Below are 25253 nucleotides of genomic sequence, written 5' to 3'. Positions count from 1 at the left end.
CTTTCCACCCCACCCCCACTAGAGCTGTACCTTGAGTGTCCTGCCATCCATTCTTAATTAGCACATTCTCTTAGATAATATCACCACCTTTAACACGTCTTTGTTCCTTTGTCTGTGACATCTTTTGATTATCTGCTCCTATCACTGCTTGCTTGTCCCTACTACCACCCCCCGCCCCAACCAACTTCTCTCCCCCCCCACCTTAAACCAGCTTATATTTCACCCCTCTCCTAACTTTACTCAGTTCTGCTGAAGGGTCATGAGGACTCGCAATGTCAACTCTTTTCTTCTCCGTTGATGCTGCCAGACCTGCTGAGTTTTTCCAGGTAATTCTGTTTTTGTTTTACTTTCCTACTATCTTTGTGTCATCAGCAAATTTGGCAACCATCCCTTCAATCCCTTCATCCAAGTCTTGATATAAATTATAAATAGTTGAGGCCCCAGCACTGATGCCCATGGCACTCCTCTCATCACATCTTGCCAACCCAAGAAAGACCCATTTATCCCTACTCTCCGCTTCCTGCTTGCTAACCAATCCTCTATCCATGCTAATTTGTTACATCATGAGCTCTTATTTTGCATAGTGATCTTTGATGTGGCACCTTGTTGAATGCCTTCTGCCCTCTGGAACCACATCCCTGGGTTCTCCTTTGGGTACATGTCTGGATTGGAAGTGCGTTCTGAGTATTTTGGCTGTGGTGAGGAGATATTACTGTGCACAACATGAGGGGGTGCCTTTGGCAGTCCATCTGTGCATGTGATATCTGAGCAGGGAGTTCTGCAGAATACTCGAGCATCAGAGGTGAAGAGCTCCAGCTGGGAGGTGTATCTTTGCATAATCCTAAAAGGGTTTTATTAAACCTACGTCCTGTGAAGTCTTCGATTCAGTAGGGAGATTGCCAAAGAGTTGTGCTCTCCAGCTCATACGGCAGTTAACAGACCTGTTGTTTGCTGAGAAGAGTCAACAGAGACGGTAATTTTCACCTTTACTACTGTTGGGTGGTTTCTACAATGGCGAGCAATGTGCTCTGTCACATTACTGCCAGGTGTCAAGGAGCAGCCCTGGACTTTTATTGACTTTCTTCATTGCCCAGTGTTCTCCTGTGGAGAGCAGTGGCCCTTACATGACTCAGTAAGAGGTTCTACTCCGTAAATCTTGTGTGCAACCATGTGGCATTAAAATAATGTGGGTGAAGGCATGATTCTATACAAAACAAACTGGTCAGCATTGGTCAGGTGTTACAACATCATTAGTAAAATAAAAAATATGGAATCTGTATAAATTAATATTAAAGTAGGTTACATCACTTCTAGAGAGGCTAAGAGAGATTAATTTCCTTTTAATCACATTCTGGGTAATCTGCATAACAATCACTCTATACCAACCTGTCTGTCATTTTCATAAGGCCAATCAGCATTGTTTTATGCCACTTTGGTTCATGTTGACTTAGTTCCTTCATCTCAGTCCACATGAGTTCATGGCTTCGTGAGTAGATTAAACTACTTTCTTGTACAACATATACAGGGTCTGCTATTCCCTATAACATACACAGAGTCTGCTGTTCCCTATAATGTACACAGGAGCTGCTAGTCCCTGTAATATGCACAGCGACTACCATACAATCTGTAAAGGCGCTGCTACTTATATAAGGAGGGGCTCTTATTTTCTATAATACACGAACTTACGGTTGATCTGATAGTAACCTGAAATCTGCATCCCACCTACCCCCGATAACCTATCACCCCCTTACTTACCAAGAATCTATCGGCACAAAAGCAAAAAACTGTGGATGCTGGAAATCGAAAACAAAAACAAAAGTACCTGGAAAAACTCAGCAGGTCTGGCAGCATCTGTGGAAGGGAGCACAGTTAAAGTTTCGAGTCCACATGACCCTTCAACAGAACTAAGGAAAAATAGAAAAGGGGTGAAATATAAGTTGGTTTAAGGGGGGAGGGGGGTTGGGACAAGAGAGCTGGATAGAGGGCCAGTGATAGGTGGAGATAACCAAAAGATGTCATAGACAAAAGGGCAAAGAGGTGTTGAAGGTGGTGATATATATTATATATTATATTTAGATAATATCACCACCTTCAACACCTCTTTGCCCTTTTGTCTGTGACATCTTTTGGTTATCTCCACCTATCACCGGCCCTCTATCCAGCTCTCTTGTCCCAACCCCCCCCCCCCCCCCACCCCCCCCCCCCACCCCCCCCCCCACCCCCTTAAACCAGTTTACATTTCACCCCTTTTCTATTTTTCCTTAGTTCTGTTGAAGAGTCATGCGGACTTGAAACGTTAACTGTGCTCCCTTCCACAGATGCTGCCAGACCTGCTGAGTTTTTCCAAGAATCTATTGGCTTCTGCCTTGAAAATATTCAAAGACTCTGCTTCCACCACCCTTTCAGGAAGACAGTTCCAAAGACTCAAGACCCTCTTTGAGTGAAAAAATTTTGCCTCATCTGTTTTAAATGGTCGACTTCTTATTTTTAAACAGTGACCCCTAGTTCTAGATTTTTCCACAGGAGGAAACATCCTCTCCACATCCACCCTGTCAAGACCCTTTGGGATCTTATATGTTTCAAACAAGTCAGGTCTTACTCTTCTAAACTCCAGCAGATACAAGCCTAGTCTGTCCAACCTTTCCTCATAAAAGACAACCCACCCGTTCCAGGTATTAGTCTGGAATTAGTAAACCTTCTCAGAGCTGCTTCCAACGTGTTTACCTCCTTCTTTAAATAAGATGACCAATACTGTACACAATACTCCAAATGTGGTCTCACTAGTGCCCTGTACAACTGAAGCATAACCTTCCTACTTTTGTAATCAATTCCCCTCGCAATAAATTATATCATTCTATTAGCTTTCCTAATTAGTCGCTGTACTTGCATACTAGCCTTTTGTGATTCATGCACTAGGACACCCAGATCTCTCTGCACCTCAGAGCTCTGCAATCTCTCACCATTTAGATAATATGCTTCTCTTTTATTCTTCCTGCCAAAATGGATAATTTCACATTTTCCCACATTATACTCCATTTGCCATTTCTTTGCCCACTCACTTAACCTATCCATATCTTTTTGTAGCCTCCTTATGTCTTCTTCACAACTTACTTTCCTACCTGTCTTTGTGTCATCAGCAAATTTGGCAACCATCCCTTCAATCCCTTCATCCAAGTCATTTATATAAATTGTAAACAGTTGAGGTCCCAGCACTGATCCCTGTGGCACACCATTTGTTACATTTTGCCAACCTGAAAAAGACCCATTTATGCCTACTCTCTGCTTCCTGTTAGCCAGCCAATCTTCTATCCATGCCAATACGTTACCCCCTATACCATGAGCTTTTATTTTTTGCAATAACCTTTGATGTGACACTTTCATCAAATGCCTTCTGGAAATCTAACTACATCACATCCACCGATTCCCCTTTATCCACAGCACATGTTACTTCCTCAAAGAACTCCGATAAGTTGGTTAAACACGATTTCCCTTTCACAAAACCATGTTGACTCTGCCTGATTACCTTGAGCTTATCCAAGTGCCCTGCTATAACTTCTTTAATAATAGCTTCTAATATTTTCCCTACGATAGATGTCAAGCTAATTGGCCTGTCGGTTCCTGCTTTCTGTTTCCCTCCCTTTTTGAATAATGGAGTTACATTTGTTATCTTCCAACCTAATGGGACCTTCCCCAAATCTAGGGAGTTTTGGAAAATTAAAACCAATGCATCAACTATCTCACTACACACTTCTTTCAAGACCCTAGGATGAAGTCCATCAAGACCCGGGCTCTTGTCAGCCCAGTACCACTTCTCTGGTGACGATAATTTTCCTGACTTCCTTGCCCACATCCAAGTTTTTAGCTGCTTCTGGGATGCTACTTGTATTCTCTATAGTGAAAACTGATGCAAAATACCTGTTCAATTCATCTGCCATCTCCTTATTTTCCATTATCAATTCTCCTTTATCAATTCTCCTCACTTTCTATAGGACCAACGCTCACTCTGTTAATTCTTCTTTTGTAAATATTTATAAAAACTCTTACTATTTGTTTTTATATTTCTGGCTAGCTTTCTTTTATACTCTAATTTTTCCCTCATTAGTCTTTTAGTCATTCTTTGCAGTTCCTTATATTCTGTCCAATCTTGACCTGCTACCTGTCTTTGCACAATTATATGCTTTTTCTTTAAGTTTGATACAATCTTTAACATTTTTAGTTAACCACGGATAGTGTGTCCGTCCCTTGGACTTTTTCTTACTCTTTGGAATGTATTCTGTGCATTCTGAAATATTCCCTTAAATATTAGCCACTGCATCTCTATTGACCTATCCCTAACCTAATTTGCCAATTCACTTTAGCCAACTCAGCTTTCATGCCCTCATAATCGCCCTTATTTAAGTTGAAAAACAGTCTCAGACCCACTCCTCTCTCCCTCAAACTGAATGTAAAATTCTATCATGTTATGGTCATTGCTACCAAGGGGGCACTTTCACTATGAGATCATTAATTATTCCCATCTCATTGCACAATGCCAGGTCTAGTATAGTCTGCTCTCTGGTTGGCTCCTGTTCTAAGAAACTACTTCAAAAACATTCAATGTACTCCTCATCTAGGCCATCTGACTTTTCCAGTCTATATGTAAATTTCCCATGATTATCACCATGCCTTTCTGACAAGTTCCAATTATTTCTTCCTTTATGCTCAACCCTACTATGTGGTTACTGTTAGGGGGCCTGTACTCAACTCCCACAAGCGACTTCTTGCCTTTACCATTTCTCATGTCTACCCAAACCGTTTCCACATCCTGGTTTCCTGAAATTAGGTCATCCCTCTCTATTGTGCTAATACCATCATTGACTAACAGAGCCACCCCTCCACTTTTTCCTTGCTTCCTGTCCTTCCTAAATATCCTGTACCCTTCAATATTCAGGTCCCAATCCATGTCCTCCTGCAGCCATGTCTCCATAATGGCTATCAAATCATAATTATTTATTTCTATGTGCACCCTCAGTTCATCTGTTTAGTTTTGAATGCTATGTGCATTCAGATACAGAGCTTTTAGTTCTATCCTTTTATTCTTTTCATAATCTCTAGTTTCATCTGTTGATTTACAGTTAGATTTGTACTCTATCCCTTCCTGTCACAGTCTGTTTTTCATTTCCTGCAATAATACCTTTATCTTTTGTCTTATCTCTGCTCTTTCATTTACCATATCTTCCCAAATTTGATCCCTTGCCCCCACCACTTAGTTTAAAACCCTCCCTACTTCTCTAGTTATGCGGCTTGCAAGAACACCAGGCCCAGCACGGTTCAGGTGTAGACCGTCCCAACGATACAGACCCCACTTTCCCCAGTACTGGTACCAGTGCCCCACGAACCAGAACCCACTTCTCCCACATCAGTCTTTGAGCCACACATTCATCTCCGTAATGTGATTTGTTCAATGCCAATTTGCACGTGGCTCAGGTAATAATCCAGAAATTATGACCTCTGTGGTTCTGCTTCCTAATTTGGTGCCTAGGTCCTCATACTGACTATGCAGAACCTCCTTCTTTGTCCTGCCTAGGTCATTGGTACCTACATGGGCCACAATGACTGGGTCCTTCCCCTCCCACTGCAAGTTCCTCTCCAGCCCCAAGCAGATATCGCGCTCCGGGCAGGCAACACAGCCATTTGGACTCACACTCTTTGCTGCAGAGAATAGGGTCAATCCCTCTGACTATACTATTCCCTCTACCACTACATTCCTTTTTGCTCCCCCCACTTGAATGGCTTCCTGTACCATGGTGCCATGGCCAGTTAGCTCATCCACCCTGCAGCCCCCACTCTCATCCAAACAAGCTGAAAAAACCTCAGACCTGATGGACAATTGCAAAGGTTGAGGATCCTGTGGTCCTGCCCTCTGAGTCCCCTTACCTGTCTCACCCGCAGTCACACTCTCCAGTCCCTGACCTCTAACCAAATCAGAAGACCCTGTCCTAAGAGGTATGACTGCCCCTGGTACAAAAAATCCAGGTAACTTTGCCCCTCCTTGATGCGTCGCAGTGTCTGTAGTTCAGCCTCCAGCTCATAAACTCTGAGCTGAAGCTGCTCAAACTTCAAACACTTACTGCAGACGTGTTTGCCCTGGATCAAACTGGCACCCAGAAGCTCCCACGTGCTGCAGCTATGACATAGTGGTTACTAATCTCTATGATAAGGTCCAATGGTTCCTAGGCAAACTCGGCCTATGCGAAGCAGTTGATAGCAGCTTGCCTCTGAGTGAGTATGTGGTTTAATCTCCGAACCCAAGATGGAGGGTGGGAAGTCAGAATTTCAATGGCTGCTGTAAAATGACTTCAGGGGTGTTCTTCATGCTCATTGCTACAAAACAGCAACCAAGAATCCACTACCATAGAAACATAGAAACAGAGGAATAAGAGGAAGCCATTCAGCTCCTGTTATCATTATTCAATTAGGTCATAATGATCTATACCTCAAATCCATTTCCCACCTTTGCTCCATACCCCTAGATATCCTTAGCCGACAAAAATCTACTGATTTTCCCCCAGCATCTACATCCTTCTTTTGGGGAGAGAGTTCCAGATGTCCACTACCCTTCGTGTGAAAAAGTCCTTCCTAATTTCAATTCTAAATAACTTATTCTAATTTTAAGAAAAAGTTGTTGTTAGGGTGTCCCTTACCTGCCTGCTGAGCACTGGCTACAATCTGTCCAATAGGTTTCATTGTCAGGTATTGTTTGTTAACAGCTTGTAACGTTACTTTGCCTTGACACCACCTCATGGTGAAATAAGTGGTCTCCTCAGTGTCTTTCCCATCAGCCAAGATGGCAACTTGCCTCCGCTATTCAAAAAGTTGGATTAGAGAAAGCAGACAGATGTTTGTATTTAAGTATCATTAAAGTCATTTTTTAATTGCCAATTTAATAAACCATGGAGCTGTGAGGGGTGAACTTCCTTGGGTTTTTTCCATTGCCAGCAGTTTGGTGGGTACCCCATTTAGGTGCCATAACCAGGCCTCTGCCAAACTTCACACCTTTCAGTAAACTTCAGCTCAATCACAACTCTGCTGCAGATCTGCTAATTGACACCAAATCCCATTCACTCATCGTGCCTGTCTGGCCTACGTTGGATCCCGGCATGGGCAATGCCTTGATTTTGACATTTTCAAATCCCTCTACGTCCTCACCCTCCCAATTCTGTAACCTCCTCCAGCCTGACAACCTTTAAGACCTCTGCATTCACCAAATTCTGGCCTCTTGTGCATCCTGTTTCTCACTGCTCCACCATTGGAGGCCATGTCTTCAGCTGCCTAGACCCTAAGCTCGAATTCCCTCTATAAACCTCTCTAACTTTATTGCCTCATTTAAGATGTTACCTTTTGGTCATGGGTTCTAACACCTCCTAATTTCGGCGTGTTTGATAACGCATCTGTGAAGCACCTTGGAGTGATTTACGACGTTAAAGGTGCTATATGAATGTACGTCATTGATGTTGTTGTGGTTCTGATGGCTTAGTGGGGGAAGTTCCTCAGGGTTTGGTTTTAGTGGTGGGAGTGGGTGAAATAATTGGACTCCAAGAAATGATTAAAAATCGGCTTTCATTTTGAATATTGCTACAACTCAAGGGAACAAGCAAGTGGTTTAAGAAAAGTACAGTCAAACTAAATGACATGCTAGAAATATATCGCAGGAGGGACGTTCACGTTTGTCAAGAGGTGTAAAGAATGCTGTACTGAATTGGCCGTCTGCCTTTCATTGGAAAGGAACAAGAGGATGTTGTATTACCAGCAGCAATCTAGAATGCATCTCATCCAACCGGGTGACATTTCTACTTTGAGCACCATAAACCCTTTAAGTATTTCCTCTTTATTTATTTTGAACTTATTCAATTGCTCTACTACTTTGGCAGCATATTCGTCTTTAGTGAAGACAGATGCAAGGTACTCATTTAGTACCTCAGCCATGCCCATTGCTTCCTCAAGAAGATCTCTCTTTTGGTAAGATAATAAAATAAACAGCTAGAGATTATAAATAAAAACAGAAAATGCTGGAAATACTCAGCAGGTTGGGCAGCATCTGTGGAAAGAAACAGAATTAACAGGTGGAATTTTCCATTCTGGAGGTTAAGTCCGGTGGCAGGAGCGGAAGTCAGAGTGACTTCCGCTGGAGAACGGGGTGGCTGAACATGCCAGATCTTGGCAATTCAGCTCATTAGTTATGCATTTGTGAGGAGCACATCAAATCTTGTGGCAGGGCGGGCAGGAAGTCACCCGCCCAACCATTAGCTCATATGCTCCAATGTCTGGGCACCATACTTAAAAGCCACCTTGGCAGCCATTCACTCTTCTATTCTGCTCCTTGACTTCCCCTCCAACTCACCCTAGTCCTGCCTCGGTCTCACCCCTCCTGTGCCCAGCCTTGGCACAGCTTGTACTACAAGCAGCCGGTATCTCTCAGTGATGGTGTGAAAGGAAGCTGAAAGCAGCGTCTATTGACCTCAAAGTCCAGGAAAAAGTCTACCTTACCAAGTGCAGCCACTTATGTACAGTCATGAAAGTGAACATTCTAAATTCCCGCAGGGAGGGCACTTAATTTGGAGGGGAAGCAAGATTCCAGTGTGTTGGTCCTTTAATGAGGACTCTTGAGATGCAAATGGAGTTCCTGATATAGCTTCGGAGGACACTCGATCTACCTTTAAGCCGCCACGAAAGTTGGGAGAACAAGATTCAAAGCTAATTTCCCACTGTCGGGAAACTGATTTTTGGCCTCCCGCCAAATCTTGCTCTCCCGCCTGCCACGATTCCTGCTGCTCGCGAGGGTGGAAGATTCCGCCCAATGTTTCAGGTTAATGACCTTTCATCAGCCAGAGATTGTATATGGGAGAACATTACTTTTAGTAGACAATGTCTTGGTGTGTGACCTGAGTCAACATTTGATTGGTTATGGACAGTGTGATACTGATAAATCCAATCAGAAACAAAAGGCTGAACAAAAGATTGCTGCAATGTTGTTAAAAAACGTGGGACATTTTCTCAGGGCTTCTCCTGCTCCACCCGCTGTAACTACAGTGTAAGTTTGGCAGGAACTCCATTTACCCATTGGACAGGGATCAAACTACTGCCAAAGCCACTGCAGTAAAACCCCTGTGGAAGTTCACCCATTAAATCCTGAAAGATTCCTTCATCATCGCTGGGTCAAAATCTCGGAACTCTCTACAGTGGGAGAACCTTCAAGCAATAAAGTGCAGTGGTTCAAGAACGTGCACCACCATTTCAAGGGCAACCTGGGATGGAGAATAATTGCCAGCGATGCCCACATCCCTGGAATGAAAAAAATGTTAAGGTGCCGCATGTTCCCTTTAAAAAGTCTTTGCTTCTCTTCCTGTTGAAAATTGGGTTTATGGATGCAAATTTGTGGCGCCAGCAAGGAACTCAATGGGCACTCAGATTCCACCGATTATTAAATGTGTGGGTCTTGTGAAGAGGAGGGTTGGAGGAGGTTGACATGGAGAATAAACACCAGCACAGACCAATTAGGCTGAATCCCTGTTTCTAGGCTGTTAATTTTATGCAAGGAAACTGCATCAATTTGTGGATTCTGTACCCTCCAACCACCTCTTCCCACCCAACATCTACATTCAGGAGAAAATCAGTTTCAAGTTTCAACCAAATTGTTTTTCACCAGTTTACCACCTCCCAAACAAATAAAACCTGGCAATTTATCGGTGGAAGTCAAGGGACCTGGCTTTAAGAATCTCAATTCATATTACAATTCTCTCCAGCAGAAATATTTAAAAAATTCAAGGTATGTGAAGGCCAGGAAATCCTGTGTTTATTGCTTCTCTCTAATGTTTCCCCTCCCCTTCTCACTTTCGCTTCCCTAACTGGGGTACAGTTTCACTGAGTGACTCTCCCTCCCTCACCCTGTCATTATTTGGTGCAAGAGTCGAACATACATGGTGACCAAGTAAATAGTATGAGCCAAAAATAGCATAAGGCAAAGCTGCTTGGCTCTGCAGTTAAGTACAGATAGTGCCAGCGAATAGGATTACCGGCATGTGATTAAAAGAAAATTAATCACTTCAGTGTGATTTGAAGTGACGTTTTTATAAAATTTTGGATTATGCAAGCTTTAGGCAACCCTTCCAAATCCCTCCAACTGAGTCTAGGTAGCATTCGCACCCTGAGTCAGCAGGTCAAAAATTCAAGTCCCACTCTGAACAGTTGAGCACATAATCCAGGCTGATGCTTTGGTGTAGTACTGAAAGAGTGTTTCACTGTCAGAGGTGCCACCTTTCTGAAGTGATGTTGAACCAAGGCTGTGTCTGCCCTCTCAGGTGGATTTAAAAGACCCAATGGTGCTATATTGAAGAAAAACAGGAGAGTCCTCCCCAGTATCCAGGCCAATATTCACCCCTCTAGCAACATCATTAAAAACAGATTATCTAGTCATTATTCCAAGGCCACTTGTAGGAGCTTGTTGTGTGCAAATTGACTGCCGCAATTTCTATATTGCAGCAGTGACTACACTTCAAAAGTATTTCATTGGCTTTAAAGTGTTTTGCAACATTCTGAGGTTGTGAAAGACGCTGTATAAATGAAAAGTTCCTTGTTTTTGCTATATCCATACCTAACTGCAAAGCATTTCAAAACAATCTTCCCACATTCTGGAAACTTTGTGAATACAATTGTTTCTGTAGTTTTGTTTCAGTATATATGCTGAATGCTCATTTGCCAACTGTATTTTTCTTTCCTTAGCCTCAGAGACATTTTTTATCTTGTTTCTATTTTACTGTACTTTTTTTTTTAATAACATAGCTTAACCAGGAGGTTGTTCGACCAAAAAACCATCCCCTACTAAATTTTAATTATTTTAAATTAGGGCACATTGACGTTTTGAAATGGTTTTGACCCAACCATCTAACATCAAATTTAAAATCTTCAGAATCTTCGGAATGTTACAGTGCAGAAACAAACCACCCAGCCCATTGAGTCGGCATCAGTGGTTTCCCCCACACAAGTCCAATTGTCTAATTCGACTCTCGTGTGTGTTGCCTGCACCCTTTAATATTTATCTTTTTCCAGCAACTATCTAATTCCCTTTTAAAATAATTTATTGACACTTTACCTTACTTATTTTTGGCTAGGATTGCCAACTCTGGTTGGATGTACACCTGGAGGATTCATTGCATAACAACACTGCATAATAATATTGTGTGATAATATCGTGTGATAATACTGCATGACATACCTGTGCCAGAAGCTGCCCATTGATCGTTCTCAGTCTCACGTGGTCAGAATTCAGGGTGATTTCAAATTGAAACAGTGAGAGCTGAGTGAGATTCTCAAAACGAGCATAAACCTCCACCCCTAGGATAAAGAGGAAAACACTGAAGAGAGTTCGGTAATCATCACCTTATGTTTATTCATCACCCTACAGCTTGTTCTGTCAAAGGTAAAACACAGAATGTGAAAGGAAAACTGAATGATTGTACAGTAATAATCAGACGTTAAATGAGGGCCTTTGATTGCCCAGCAGCTCTATGAGGCGGGAAGTCTTCCTGGAGATGGAAGTCCCACCTCATACTAATTAAAGGACTGTCGCCTGAAAAATTAAAATGGGGCGAGCCGGCTAAGCGGAGGTGGGTTCACCCCCAAAATGTACCCTGGGGTGCAAGGAGCCCACATTCAGCATAAAGTCCAGCCCCTAGTTTCCCTTCCTAGTTTGGTATCATCTGTAAATTTAATCATTTTGTGTTAAGTCTCTGAATACAGATTATTAACGTAAATTAGAAATAGCCATGTTCCCGGCACTGTGCTTGAGGCTCCCCCTCTCAGGAGAGGGATGTGGGACTGGAAGCAGGGGGTACTGTACTGTTCCCCTCCTCACATTCCCACATACCTCTTCTAACAAGTATTTGTTGTCTCCTACCCTTCGACTGGTTTCTTGTCCAATCCCCAGGGTTTACCTGAATCCCCAAAGCTTTCAGTGTAACTAGTAACCTTTCATATGGAAGTTTGTCAATAACGTATTGAGGGTCAGGGTACATGGTGTCATAGGACTTCAAAGAAGAAGGTAATCCAGGTCAGCTTTTCCCTTCTGATTTCATGTTGGCTGCTGTTTACTAGATAGTCAATGTACAGATAATGCACAAGGTTCTACTTCCTCATTCCTCACCCTCATTCTTAATATGGTATTGTTTGAAGCTCCCAGCGCACCTTTTCTTTCCCCGTCAATGCTTTCTGTACTTACGCACAGCTTATGCCCATATTTGGTTGGCTCGCACTCCTTGCTTGCAACCCTTTCCAAGACCTAGGCATCTACTGGCCGAGTGCCAGTGTTGTCTCACTGCAACAGCTGCTCCCAAGGTAGAGGTGTGGGCATGTGTGTACAATAAATAACCCTACCTGTCCTTTTAAATCTCCGGATCACCCTCAAAGAATTGTTCAGCCAAACCAAACCTAGTCGTGCATCTTTCACTTGACCTGTGCAGTTTTGAACCCCTTGCTCCCCTGGGAGTTTTTGACTCATGTTAGAATATGGTTCTATGGGTGTTCCTGGGGATCTATCCCTGTTTCACTGCTTAAACAGTCAAAAACATCTCAAAAGGCAGTGACCAGTTGTGTCAGCAAATGTGTTTGCCATTTGTGGAGAGCCAGAGTCCACAAAAAAAGCAAATTGGAATTGGGTCAGGGTGGAATGTTGACTAGAGGACTCTGGAGTTCTTTATCCTTTTTCAAATTGTGCAATATCTTTTTGCTGGAATTGGTTTTGGTTTAACATCAATAACAGCAGAAAGTAAGGTGGGAAGGAGGTTCATGGGGAACATAAACAGTGGCATTAACCAATTGGGCTATATGCCTTGTTTCTGTGACGTAAATACAATTGTAATCTTCTCTGACAGTATGGCATTCCCTCAATAAAACACTGGAGTGCCATCCTAGTTGTGCACTCATGGGCTGGTGTGGGACTTGAACTTATAACTCATTGATGCAGGGGTAAATATCCTAACAAGCCATCATTTGGCAATTGGTGGAATAAATTAAAAACTCAAATACATAGTCTATTCGTTGAACCTTCTAATTTTCTCACCATAATTAATTGTCACATATTTCTGTGACTTAGTCTTCAATGCGACCCAAGGCTTGCTTCTCTTAATGATGAAGATATCCTGCATGTCTGATGGATGTGTCCCAATGGACAGAAGCCCAGTTCTCGAGTGAGGATACAAGAGCCCTCGCTTTCCAGCAGAAAAGGTGGCCGCATAGCCTGCCTTCAAGTACATAATGAAGGCCGTTTGCTTTGAGCGTTTGCTCAGCAGCTGATCTTTAATGGACAAGTAGCGACAGTCACTTGTTTGGAGGTGGTACTTTCCATTGTCAAAGTGAATTAAGAAAATGCATTCCTCAGAAAAGGGAGCTGGGGCCTCAGCAAAACCTTTGTCCTCCCTACAGTGCATGCGTACATAGCACTTCGATTGGGGGTGGTATAGTACAATTTGGGGGTGGATGGCAAGATGAGGGGTCCATTGCTGGAATTTATTTGCCTCCTTCTGTATACAGCGGACTTCATTGATATTCTTCTCAAGGTAAGTTCCAAACATTATGGACTTGAAGACCCAGGATCCATTTGACTGGTATTCCAAGAGAAACAAGCTGGACTCATTGGGAGGCGCACATTTAACTAAACCATCTTCGTTAGTCTGCAAGGCCAACCCGTTAAATGCTATCAGTTCCACTCGGACCTGAAATCCTTTACTGGACTTGAATCTCACTTCCCAGATCTGTACAAGAAACAGTGAGAGACAAAGTTAATTTCTGGAGGCCACCTTTGCAATTAAAAGCACAACAATCAGCTACCACTCACTTAACCCCCATCCCTGGTGACCGAAAGAAAAATTGCCCCTCATCTCCCATGCAGGCAACCACAGTGCTCATTGTTTGCTCAAATGGGGTTATTGTTCATCATGGGAGTCTGGAGAATGAGTGACCAATTACTATTTGACTATGGGAGCTAGCAGTGTTGAGCTTGATCATGTTCCCATTTAATATCCCAGGAATGGTTATTTTCTAAAAGGCATCACTTGGGGACATTGCTTTTCTTGTCAAAATGGCAAAAGTGACTCCAACTTTCCCTAACACAACTGAAACTGTTGGATTTATTTGTGACTATCTTATTTTTATGTTTGGCCCTTAGTCTTTCCCCAAAAATGGGTAAATCTCTACATTAACCCAACCAAATCCCTTCATAATTTTAAAGAATTCTACTGGGTCACCTCTCAGTCCTCTCTGTCCTGGTGAAAAAGCCACTGCTTGTCCAATCCAACCGTGTTCTTATAACCTCAGTTATAGTTTCATAGAATCAAAGAATTATACAGCCTGGAAGGAGACCATTTAGTCCATCATGCCTGTGCTGGCTTGTTGATAAGAGCTATCCAATTAGTTCCACATTCCTGACCCTTCTCCATTGCCTTGCAAAATTTTCCCCTTCAAGTATTCATTCAATTCCTTTTTGAAAATTTCTATTGAATCTACTCTAGTTCTTTTGCCAATTACCTTGAATCTGTGTCCTCTGATTACTGACCTTTCTGCCACTGGAAACAGCTTCTCCTTACTTATCCTATAGAAACTTTTATGATTTTGAACACATCTTGAACCTCCCCTTAACCTTCTCTGCTCTAAGGATAACAATCCTAGCTTCTCCAATCTCTCCACACTGAAGTCCCACATCCCTGGTAGCGTTCATAGGAACATAAGGCTTAGGAGCAGGAGTAGGCTATTTGGTCCTTTGAGCCTGCGCCATCATTCAATAAGATCATGACTGATCTGATTGTGGTCTCAACTCCTTTATCCTGTCTGCCCCCCCATAGCCCTTGATTCCCTTGTCTATCAAAAATGTCAGCTGCTAGGTACTGGCCGAGGCCACTCGCCTGCTGAGGAGGCCGATGGGCACAGCAGCTGGGGTGATCCACAGGAAGGGCCCGGCACGTATCCAGAGTCACCATCGCCCCTGGGCGGCACCTCATCCAGTTGCTGAACGGGCCCTGCCCCGCTTCGCATCCAAGCCCGACCGATCCAACCCTTAGAATCAATCTTTACCCCGAAGTTACCCAGGAGGACGAGCTGTAGGCCCTCCTGCCCAAGGTGAACACACAGAGAGTGCCTTCAATAGCCCCTCAGCATCCACGCTCAGGATATAAGTGATCCCGACCATGGGGAGCTGGCTGCTTGCAGGGAGTAAACAGAATTGACTGAAGTTTCACATTACTGAAGATCAATTAGGGAGGGGGTGATGGTCATGTAGTGGTAATGTCACTGGATTAATAATCCAGCGGCCCAAACTAATGCTCTGGGTGGCATGTGTTAAAATCCCACTACAGCAGCTGGTGACTCCGGACCCCCAACAATATGGTTGACTTCTAACTGTCCTCTGAAATGGCCCAACAAACCCCTCAGTTCAAGGGCAATTAAGTATGGGCAGCAAATGCTGGCCTTGCCAGCGATGCCCACATCCCATGAGAGTATAAAAAAACTCTTCTGCACCCTTTCCAAGGCCTTGACATTCTTCCTAAAGTATGATGCCTAGAATTGAATGCGATATTCCGGCTGGGGCCTAACCAGCGTTTTGTGGCTTCCTTGTTTTTGTACTCCATACTTCTGTTTATAATGTCAAGGATACCATATCCTTTTATTAATAGCCTTGTCTGTTCTGGTTTTCCATTCTCTTCCCCTTCTTTCCTGAAGGCACTGACTGGGATACCATCCCACAGTCACTCTTCACACCTGAGTCTATACTCTCTTGAGTAAATATAAACAGATTATTCAGACTGTGAAGGACTTCTCAGCTGTTCTTGTTCATGTCTTTTTTTCCTATGTCTACTCAAACCCAACAGAGGACCACTGAATAATGACCAGGAGCGGTTAATTGTTCCTCGATCTCCTCGCTCTAGTTTAGGAGAACTGATGGTTAAGTAAGTATTGTGAGTTAGGGTTGAGATTAACTAAACACAAGTCAAGCCTGGGACCTGTCCAGCTCAGCGCCAACCCAAACACTCCAATGACTAAACTGAACAAGGTGGGGAACTCTTGTCAGTCACTCTAAAGTAAGGTTGCATTGAAGTACTGAGTCAAATCTTAGTGGTTAGTGTTGAATAGCTACCTACCTGTTTTGGACCAAGTGCTGTTGTTGCCAGTGATACAACATTTCCAAATTGCTCTGCTGTCATGTATTTGCCACAGTTGGTTATCAGACCAATTTTTACTGCTTCAGTGTTCGACATGGCAATGAAAGATTGCACTCCTTTGCCAAAACTCCACAAAAAATGTCAAACACCAAATAATCGAATGCAAATTCTCCTCTCTGCGAGAAACCGTTCATCCCTCAGAAACTCCAGCACCACCTGGTTTGAATCCTGAGCCGAGTTTGATTGAGGCTGCCTTTGTGATGCCATAAAGGGGGGAGGGGTGGGAGAGGTGAACTCATTGTGGTTCAATCATGGCAAGGGGGTTGGTAGTTACTGGTGGAGGGGGAGGGGATTGGTTAACATGGTGTGTGGCAGTGTATAAAATTACAGGACAGGCCCAATCTGGGATGGCTCAGCTGGTAAGTGGCTGTCTAGAATGGTGTTGAACCTTGCAAAGTATAATTTGTACAAGGACAGTCAGCCTAGATTAAAGGGGTAAGAATTGTTACGATCTGGAATGTGCTGCCTAAAAAATGGTGGAAACATCTTCAGTAGTAATTTTCAAAAGAGACTTGCATAAATACTTGAAAAAGAGAAATATACAGGACTATGGGGAATAGAAAGGGAAGTTGGACAAATTGCTCTTTCAAATAGCCAGTAAAAGCATGATGGGTTGAATGGCCTTTTTCTGTGCTGTACCATAGGAGGTCATGTTTAAATAACCTGTTGGGATTATACTGAAGATCATACTGAGGTGAACTGGGAAAGTACCACTGATATATACAATTGGATTTTCAGGAAATTTCACCACGTTCCACATTGTTCATTCCTGACTAAAGTAATTCGATTTACTCCACATGCTATCAAGAAATGACTGAAGACATTGGATATAGGAAAGGCTATGGACCCTGATGACATCCTGGCTGTAGTGCTGAAGACATGGTCCAGAACTAGCTGCTATCCTAGCCAAGCTGTTCTATTGCAGCTACAACACTAGCATCTACTTGACAATGTAGAAAAATACTCAGGTACCTCCTGTCCACAAAAAGCAGGACAAATTTAATTCAGTCCATCAATCTACTCTCAATCATTAGCTGAATGATGGAAGATGTCAACAACATTGCTATCAAGCAGCACTCACTCAGTAATAAGCTGCTCACGGACACTCAATTGTGGATCTTCCAGTTCTGAAACAACACTGGGATTTGGGTAGATGCCAGGATCTGCAGCCTGACAACACAGGGAAAATACTTTTCCCATGATGCTCAGCAGGAAGATGCCTCAATAGTTGTTGCAATCACTTTGGTTGCATTTGTTTTTATACAGGGTCATAATGTTTTCATATCCTGGGAACTGCCCCCTCCCTCCAGCAAAGACAGAGAAGTTTGTGTAAATGCTGCAGGAGTGCTGGTTTCCTGTGCTTGATAAGTTCAGGCAGTATAACATCAGTACCTGAATCTTTGTCCATGGTAAGCAAGTCAATAGCTTTGCTAAGCTCCTCCACAATGGGTTCAATATCCAGTTCTGCCATGACAGGCAGGCTTTCTGTGGTGTCTGGAGCTTCCTCAGTGACAATGTTCTTCCTAGAGTACAACTCAAATTGGCGTCCCACCCATCTCTCCAACTCTTTATTGCAATCGGTGATGACCTCCCCGCCTTTGTTTATAGTGGAGCCATTTTCTTTGCTGACAAACCTGTTGCTTTTTTGATTCCCTTCATACATGCCCCTAGCATTCCCTGTGTCGAAAGGCATCTGGATATTCTGGCACAGTTGTAACCAGTTACCATTAGTGCACCACCTAGCAGTCTGTTGGACTTTACTTCAAGCAGCTCTTAGTGCATTCAGAGTCTTCTCACTCAGATCTCTCATAATTAATTACAGTAGACCACTTGGCTTCAATAACAGGTTCTATCACAGTGATGTTAACCTTGAACTAGTCAGCATTTTCTACTCTTGCTTCCCATATGTTGAGAGTGTGGTATTGTGGGTGGTGTCTCAAAGTATGTTCCATTACATTTCTGCACTCTTTGTGGGAATGTCGGAGAGAGCCTGTTCAATCGAGTCAAGGAACTGTTGGTTTTTCATCTGGTAGGCAGTATGACTGATATTGATACAAGGATAACATTTCTGCTTTGAATGGAAATACTTCAAGGGTTACATCCTAACCCTGGTGCACACCAGAGAGTGATCTATATGACAGTCAGCGCTGTGGTAGCTGCGTCTGTTGAGAATGCTGTTCAAAGAGTCACAGCTGGTGACAATGCCATGGATGTCTCCAGGATACTTGGCATTGTTTGTTCTGAAAGAAGGTGTTGGGTCATAGTTGCAGCAAAGCTCAAGGAGCCTCTGTTTGATCTCATTTATCTTTCCCAGGCCATGATGCCCAAAGCAGGAGGGCCAAGCTCATGATCTGCACCCACTCTATTGTTGAAATCCCCCAGTGGATAAAGATGTTCTGACTTAGGGATTCTGCTGATGGCATTGTCAAGCTCCTCACTGAACTGGTCTTTTGCTTCTATACTGAAGCACAGCCTTGGAGCATGGATACTCAAGAGGTTAACTGGCCCTGTTAGAATTGAGAGGCAAATGGAGATAACATATTCTGAACCATTAGTGGTCGGGGGGGTGGGGGGGGGGTTCTATCATCAAGAGTAGCGAGTTCCTTTCAGTGAAGCCTGCTCGTGTTACCTCTGAACTCTTCCCCTGCCAGATTAATGTGTGATATTTTTCCTTTTAGCGATTTGCTCTGGTGAGCCTGTCTCTTGTAGGGAAACTATGTCAATGTTCAGCCTACCAAGTTCCATATTAATCACAGCTGTTTTACACGCATCATCGACCAGCTGCAAGTCAGCTGTCAGTCACGTGCACATGGTCCTGACATTCCAGCTTGCTAATCGAAGAGTTGACATCTTCTTTCTTTTTGTTTGTTTACCTGCTGTGTTGGATTCGGTCCTCTTGTAGAGTGGAGACTCTAAGCTCCAAGCATCCATTGAAGCAGATGGACCATGGCAGATCAGCACCTATCTATTCAGGGTGCCCGACCTGAGGTGAGTTGACCAGTGGGACACGATGGTCCCTCCCGCTGCCGGAAACAGCCCGTAACACCCGTTCTCTACACCAGTCGAGTTGGACTTATCACTTGCTGTCTCCTCTGTTGTGTTAATGCTCTGCAGCAAAACTAGAGTGTCCTCTCCAGGACATAAGCAAAATTTATGGAGACGCTGGGCCGCCCAAACATCAGGGTCTCCCTCTTGACCTCCCCAGTTGAGTCCAAAAAAATACAAAGCACTACGTTTGGTACCAGGTTAGTTGCAAGAGTTGTCAGAAAGGTGATGTATTTAGACATCAGTCTGTCTTTGGGTTCCATTCCAAATTCTTTGACAGGGTTTATCCTTTTAGCCTTCAATTCTCCTGAGGTATCCACTAGGTGGTGGAGCTATCCACCCATAGCTGGAAATTTCGTTCACGGATGCCAGGGCATGTCCACATGCCAATGGACCTGCACACTGCATGTCTGGGGGCCAAACCTCCTCAGAGTTTCTCTGAAGTTTTAGCCTGGGGCCGTGAGGCACCCAGTTTTCGTGTGTCACCACGAGGAGGCACAGCTGAAGACTTGCAGATGGAGAGGCTGTATACTGACAGAGAGAGGCTTACACATTTGGCTCTATTTTGATGCTAACCAGTAAGCTGAAGATGAGAAGCAAACTAATACACAGAAGCAGAAGGCACGCCAACTCTCTTCACCCATACACTAGACGCATCACATCTACCTGTTGGACGCACTAAATGTAATTAATAAAAAATCTGGAATTGTAATTGTGCCAAGAAACTATCATTGTCATAAAAACCCATCTGGTTCACTAATGTTCTTTAGGGAAGGAAATCTGCTGTCCTTATCTGGCCTGGCTGACATGTGACTCCAAACCCACAGCAATGTAGTTGACTCTTAACTGCCCTCTGAAATGACCTAACAATCCACTCAGTTGTACTAAACTGCTACAGAAAAGTTGGTAACAGATGGACTGCAATGGTTCAGGGAGCTGGTTCACAATCACCTTCTCAAGGGCAAAGTGAGAAGGAAACAAATGCTGGCCTTGTCAGTGACACCCACATCCTATGAAAGAATAAAAGAAATCACACTTTATATTGCAAGATCAGTCACTACACTTGGGAGTACATTATTGACCCATGGTCTCATGTTATCCATATGAACATAAAGGCCAGAGATTTAAGCAAGTTAATATCTTTATTTGCATGAACAATATGAAGTGTAATAATTGACAATAATTACAAAATATATAAGTATAATATATTGAAATCCTATAGTGCCTTTGAATGTCTTCGGACTTGGGTCAGTGGGAACACATTTGTTACTGAGTCAGTCTTGAGTCCAGGATCTAAGCACATAATCCAGGCTAACACTTTAGTGTAATAGTGCAGGAGTGACACATTGTAGGTGGTGCTGACTCTGAGCTGAGACATTCAACCAAAGTCCTGTCTGTCCTCTCAATGGACATAAAGGGTCCCATTGCACTATTAAATAAAGAGCATAATGAGTTCTTCCCAATATTTACGAATCAACCGACATCAATTAGAAAGAAGATTATTTGGTCATTTATCTCATTTCTGCTTGAAGGACCTTACTGTGCACAAATTGGATGCTACATTTTCTGCATTAAAACAGTGATTACATTTCAAAATTATGTCATTGGCTTTGGGGTGATCGGAAATTGTGAAATGCACTACATAAATGTAACTTTTCTGTGACACTTGGTACATTGAAACCAACAAATTGTGCTGTAATGGTAACAATGATGGCTGCTATTGCACCTTCCCCTATAAATGATGCAGTGATCTCAGCATGTCTGTGCTGATCACACATGAATCTATTCAGCAGAATTAAACCAATTTGTTTCTGCCGAAGGAATGAGTGCCATTAATTCAATCATAAAGTCACTTTGCTAATGTGTGTAAATAAAACTGGCAATTTACGCTTTGTGCTGGGCCTGATACAAGTTTTAATAGAAAATTTTCCCTCTTTCCACCAAAAACACCCACCTGAGTGCAAACAATTGGCTATGTTTTAATCAATTTTGTCCAACAAGTTCAGAGAAGTTTTCTATGAGGAGTCCAAGAGGATATGAAGGGCATCAAAAAAGAGCAAACTGATGTTGTTTGGATCTGCAACATCTCAGTCCCCCTCGTCTTTTTTACTGTCCTTCATAATTTGGATGGTAAATGAGTCATGCTGAGGGACCGCAGGAAGTTCTGCAGACTGCTTTGGTATTCTAGAGGATGCTGCCGCAGGTGCCCAGCATGACGGGATATCTCCCAGCTTTTCTCAAATACGTGGATGCCTTTCCTCTGCCAAGCACACAGCAGGGCCTTCACTTCCTTATGGTTGCTCAGTGGGTCATTCTCGCTGTGGAATATAAGAATGGGGGTATGGTATGACGTTTCCCAGAATGTCTTGATGCTCATGTGGTAGTGCCTGATTGTGTAACTTCTGAAAAGCCAGAAGTAGAAAAGTATAGTCCTTCTGAAAAATAGCTGGAGGAAAGGGGGAACAAGCATCTGTGCAACACCTGGAATATATTGAAAATAAACATATTGGTATTACATTCATTGTGTGTGCATATCCAAAGATGTGCACTTGCTGGTAAGACTAGAACATAAATATAAGGTAGTCATCAATTAATCTAATATGGAATTCAGGAGAAACTTTATTACCCAGAGAACCGTGAGAATGTGGAACACGCTACCACATGGAGTAGTTAAGGTGAATAGCATTGATACATTTAAGGAAGCTAGAGAAGTACAAGGGAGAAACAAATAGAAAGTTATGCTGATAGGGTTAATGATGTTGGGTGGGAGGAGGTATAACTCTGAGCATGGAGCAGTGGGCCTGAATGGCCTGTTCTGTGCTGTATACTCTATGTCAGGTAGATTCCTCAATGTGGAGTTCTCTTTGATTTTCTCCCCAGCCAAGTCCCCTGCTAAAGGTGCTGGCCAGAGTCAGATTACAAATTCTTGGAGACCTGGGTACCAAGATAATTTGGGAAATCCTCTTTGCAGTTCAGTGTTTGTATTAAAATATAAAAGGGAAATTAAGCATGGGCAATAAATGCTGGCTATGCCAGCGACGCCCACATCCCAATGACGAACAAAGCAAAAATCTGCTGCTTCTGTCTTGTCCCCTTCTGACAGTATTTTTATATATATATTTTATATTCTAGAATATTTTGATTGACTGGCCATGCATAGTTTTTTCAGTGAAATAGGAATATTAATATTAGTAACAGTCATATAGAAATGGGCTGTTCTGCTGCTCAGGACTGTTTGCTTACCCACCTTGGTTCCCTTTAATACCTTTGCCTAACAAAAATCTAGCAATCTTAGTTTTGAAATTTTCAATTGACCTCCAGCTTTGACAACTTTCCTGGGGTTCAGATTTCTACTACATTTCATGCAAAGAAATGTTTCCTGACATCACCCCCGAATGGTTGTGCTTATGGTGAGTTTTACTGGGGCTGTCATATTTGACTGGCGTCCCTGCTCACTGGCCGCACAGATCTGTATGTTACTCTGAGCTGGTATGGAATCGAGCTGTAGTATTGATTTGTGGGCTGCAGCTGACAACTAGTAACTCAGCCAAATGTCAGCTGTGGGTAGCACTCTTGCCTCTCGGTCAGAAGATTGTCGATTTTAACCCCACTCCAGAGAACTGAGCTGAGGAGGAAGTGGCTACATTATCCAACATATCACAAGTCACTGCACTTCAAGGTTAGTTCATCATGTGAAGGGAGTTGAAATGTTTTGAAGTGATAGGTGCAAAGGAGTTACAACTCCAGTAATGAATCTTCTCCTTGTTATTCACTCTTTAATTTGTGCCCCTTTCTCTATCATTTCTCTCATCCAGAAGGTTGTAGATTCTAATCCCACTCGTGTGGATTTAATAGATCCTACGGCACTATTTGAAAAAATACTATTTCTCCTGGTGTCCTGGTCAATTTTTATCCCCAACTGATGTCAATAATAAATAGATATTAGGTCAATTGAACACTGATGTTTGTGGGAGCTTACTGTGCTTAAATTAGCTATGTATTTCCTATATTACAACAGTGACTACACTTCATGGTGAAGCGCTTTGGGACATCCCAGAGCTGTGAAATGCACGATATTAAGCAAATCTTTCTTTCTTTCCCTGTTATTAATGACTGGTTTCTTGCAATGGGTGTGTCAGGTGAGGAGGAGAGGATTGAATTTAGCTGAGATGCTCCCTTCTTTCCAGGGTCAAATTGTCTTCTGGCCTCACACATGAAGATCAGCTAATTGAGGGTGGATGGTGACTAATGCTTATGGAACTTTACAGCCATGAGATTCAGTGCCTGCAGGAGAGGAAGGAGACGGTGGGTAGCCACTTTGGGCAGAATTGGGAAATTACAGCCAAAATGTGCTTGACATTGCAATTCAATCGTTCACAAACAAAACATTTTCATGAACCAGTGCAAATCGGGCAGCATAATACAATGTAATCATTTTTGTTAAAAAAAAGTATTCCTTAATGTATTTAAGGGTACTGCATCTGCAAATGGGTTTAACAGCAAAAAAATACGTATTTTTAATTAGGCTGTCCAGTCATCCACCCGTGATAACCCAATTTAGAATCACTGAAAATGAGTAATTGGAAAAAACTAAACTAAAGCCTTTAATGGTTTCATTGGTATTTACTAGTCAGCTTCATAGTAAATGCTTTTTCTCTGATATGAGGGAATATGCCGATTAGTGACTGTAAAACTGAAAAAAACACAATTTGAAGAGCCTTGAACCAGTGCAATTGGAGGAATCTCACATTCTTGCCCTGGGGCAAAGTCAGCTGTGTCTGGCTGGGCTCTAATGTGCATTTGTTCAATCTCGAACCAGTGTAAAAACTTGTGGAATTCAAACACGAGTGTACATGATACAAGAACAAAAATTGCTGGGAAAACTCAGCAGGTCTGACAGCATCTGTGGAGAGGTAGACAGATTGAACGTTTAACGAGTGTACATGATTTTTGGCGTAACGCACTTATGTTTAAAATTTACACAATATTTTGTTCCTGTGTTGGTTTGTCTGATTAGACCTGGATTATGCTGCTATTTCTAGCAGGAACAAGAGGAAACATGAGCCCTGTAATGACCATTTATATAAAAAAAAAAGTTGATCAATGCGCCTCACCTTTCGCCATTAGTTCCACATCTCCCACAACCAGACTGTCGAAGATCTGGCCCAGAATTCTCGCCTCGAAGCCCGAGTAACGCGGCGCATCCCTCAGTGTGGTCACAATCATCTGGACAAAGAGGAACCCTCCGATGGAGAATGCGTGAATGACGAGGGGGTGGGAGGACAAGGGCTCACTGTGGAGTAGGTCCAACACCTCCGAGGCATAGGACAGACCATACCGCGGCCAAAGGAAGTGCAGAATGTTACTCTCCACAGTCAGGATGTCAAAGCCGTACGGGTAGTAAATCTGGCGGTAGCTCTCCACGGCATGGGGTTTGGCCCCAAGCCAGGGAAAAAGCAGGAGCAGAGGCCGAGGAGCACCGGCCACGGCTTGGGTGCTGTTTCGGTAGAGTGTGATGGTGTTGGAGAGCCTTTTCATCACCATGTTCTGAAGGAGCAGATTCACACGGTCGGATCAAACCAGCCGCTGATGGAGCAAGGGTTGGGTATGGGGGAGGGGTGGAGAAAATCGAAAAAAACAGGATTAATGGGGGCACTCCCACAATACTGGTACACATTAACGTGACACAAGAAGATCAGAATTCAAGTTCATTAAAGCAAACAGGCTAGAGTTTTACTTCAATCTTCAACAACCTCATGATAGTGGGAAATAAAAATACCTGGAAAAACTCAGGTCTGACAGCATCTGCGGAGAGGAACACAGTTAACTTTCGAGTCCCTATGACTCCTCATCAGAACTAAAGAAAAATAGAAGAGGTGAAATATAAACTGGTTTGTGGGGGGTGGGTGGGACAAGTAGAGCTGGATAGAGGGTCAGCTGACCCCAGAGAACATTCAGGAGCTC

General features: G+C 43.1%; 1 protein-coding gene across 1 annotated transcript in view; it reads right to left on the bottom strand.

Moving 5' to 3' along the window:
• Nucleotides 1-24878, bottom strand: part of LOC144687263 (fascin-3) — a 45868-nt gene extending 20990 nt beyond the window's left edge. Inside the window, exons 1-3 of the mRNA XM_078553111.1 lie at nt 24404-24878; nt 11252-11370; nt 6684-6843 (exon numbers count right to left, since the gene is read on the bottom strand). Coding sequence (XP_078409237.1) covers nt 6684-6843; nt 11252-11370; nt 24404-24833 — 709 coding nt within the window. The 5' untranslated portion in view covers nt 24834-24878. The remainder of the gene's footprint in view (nt 1-6683; nt 6844-11251; nt 11371-24403) is intronic.
• Nucleotides 24879-25253: the final 375 nt, after the last annotated feature.

The sequence above is a fragment of the Cetorhinus maximus genome, chromosome 12 (assembly GCF_964194155.1).
Source record: "Cetorhinus maximus chromosome 12, sCetMax3.hap1.1, whole genome shotgun sequence".
NCBI classification, from domain to species: Eukaryota; Metazoa; Chordata; class Chondrichthyes; order Lamniformes; family Cetorhinidae; genus Cetorhinus; species Cetorhinus maximus.
The sequence above is the reverse complement of the archived record's forward strand: the minus strand, read 5'-3'. Positions and strand labels throughout refer to the sequence as shown.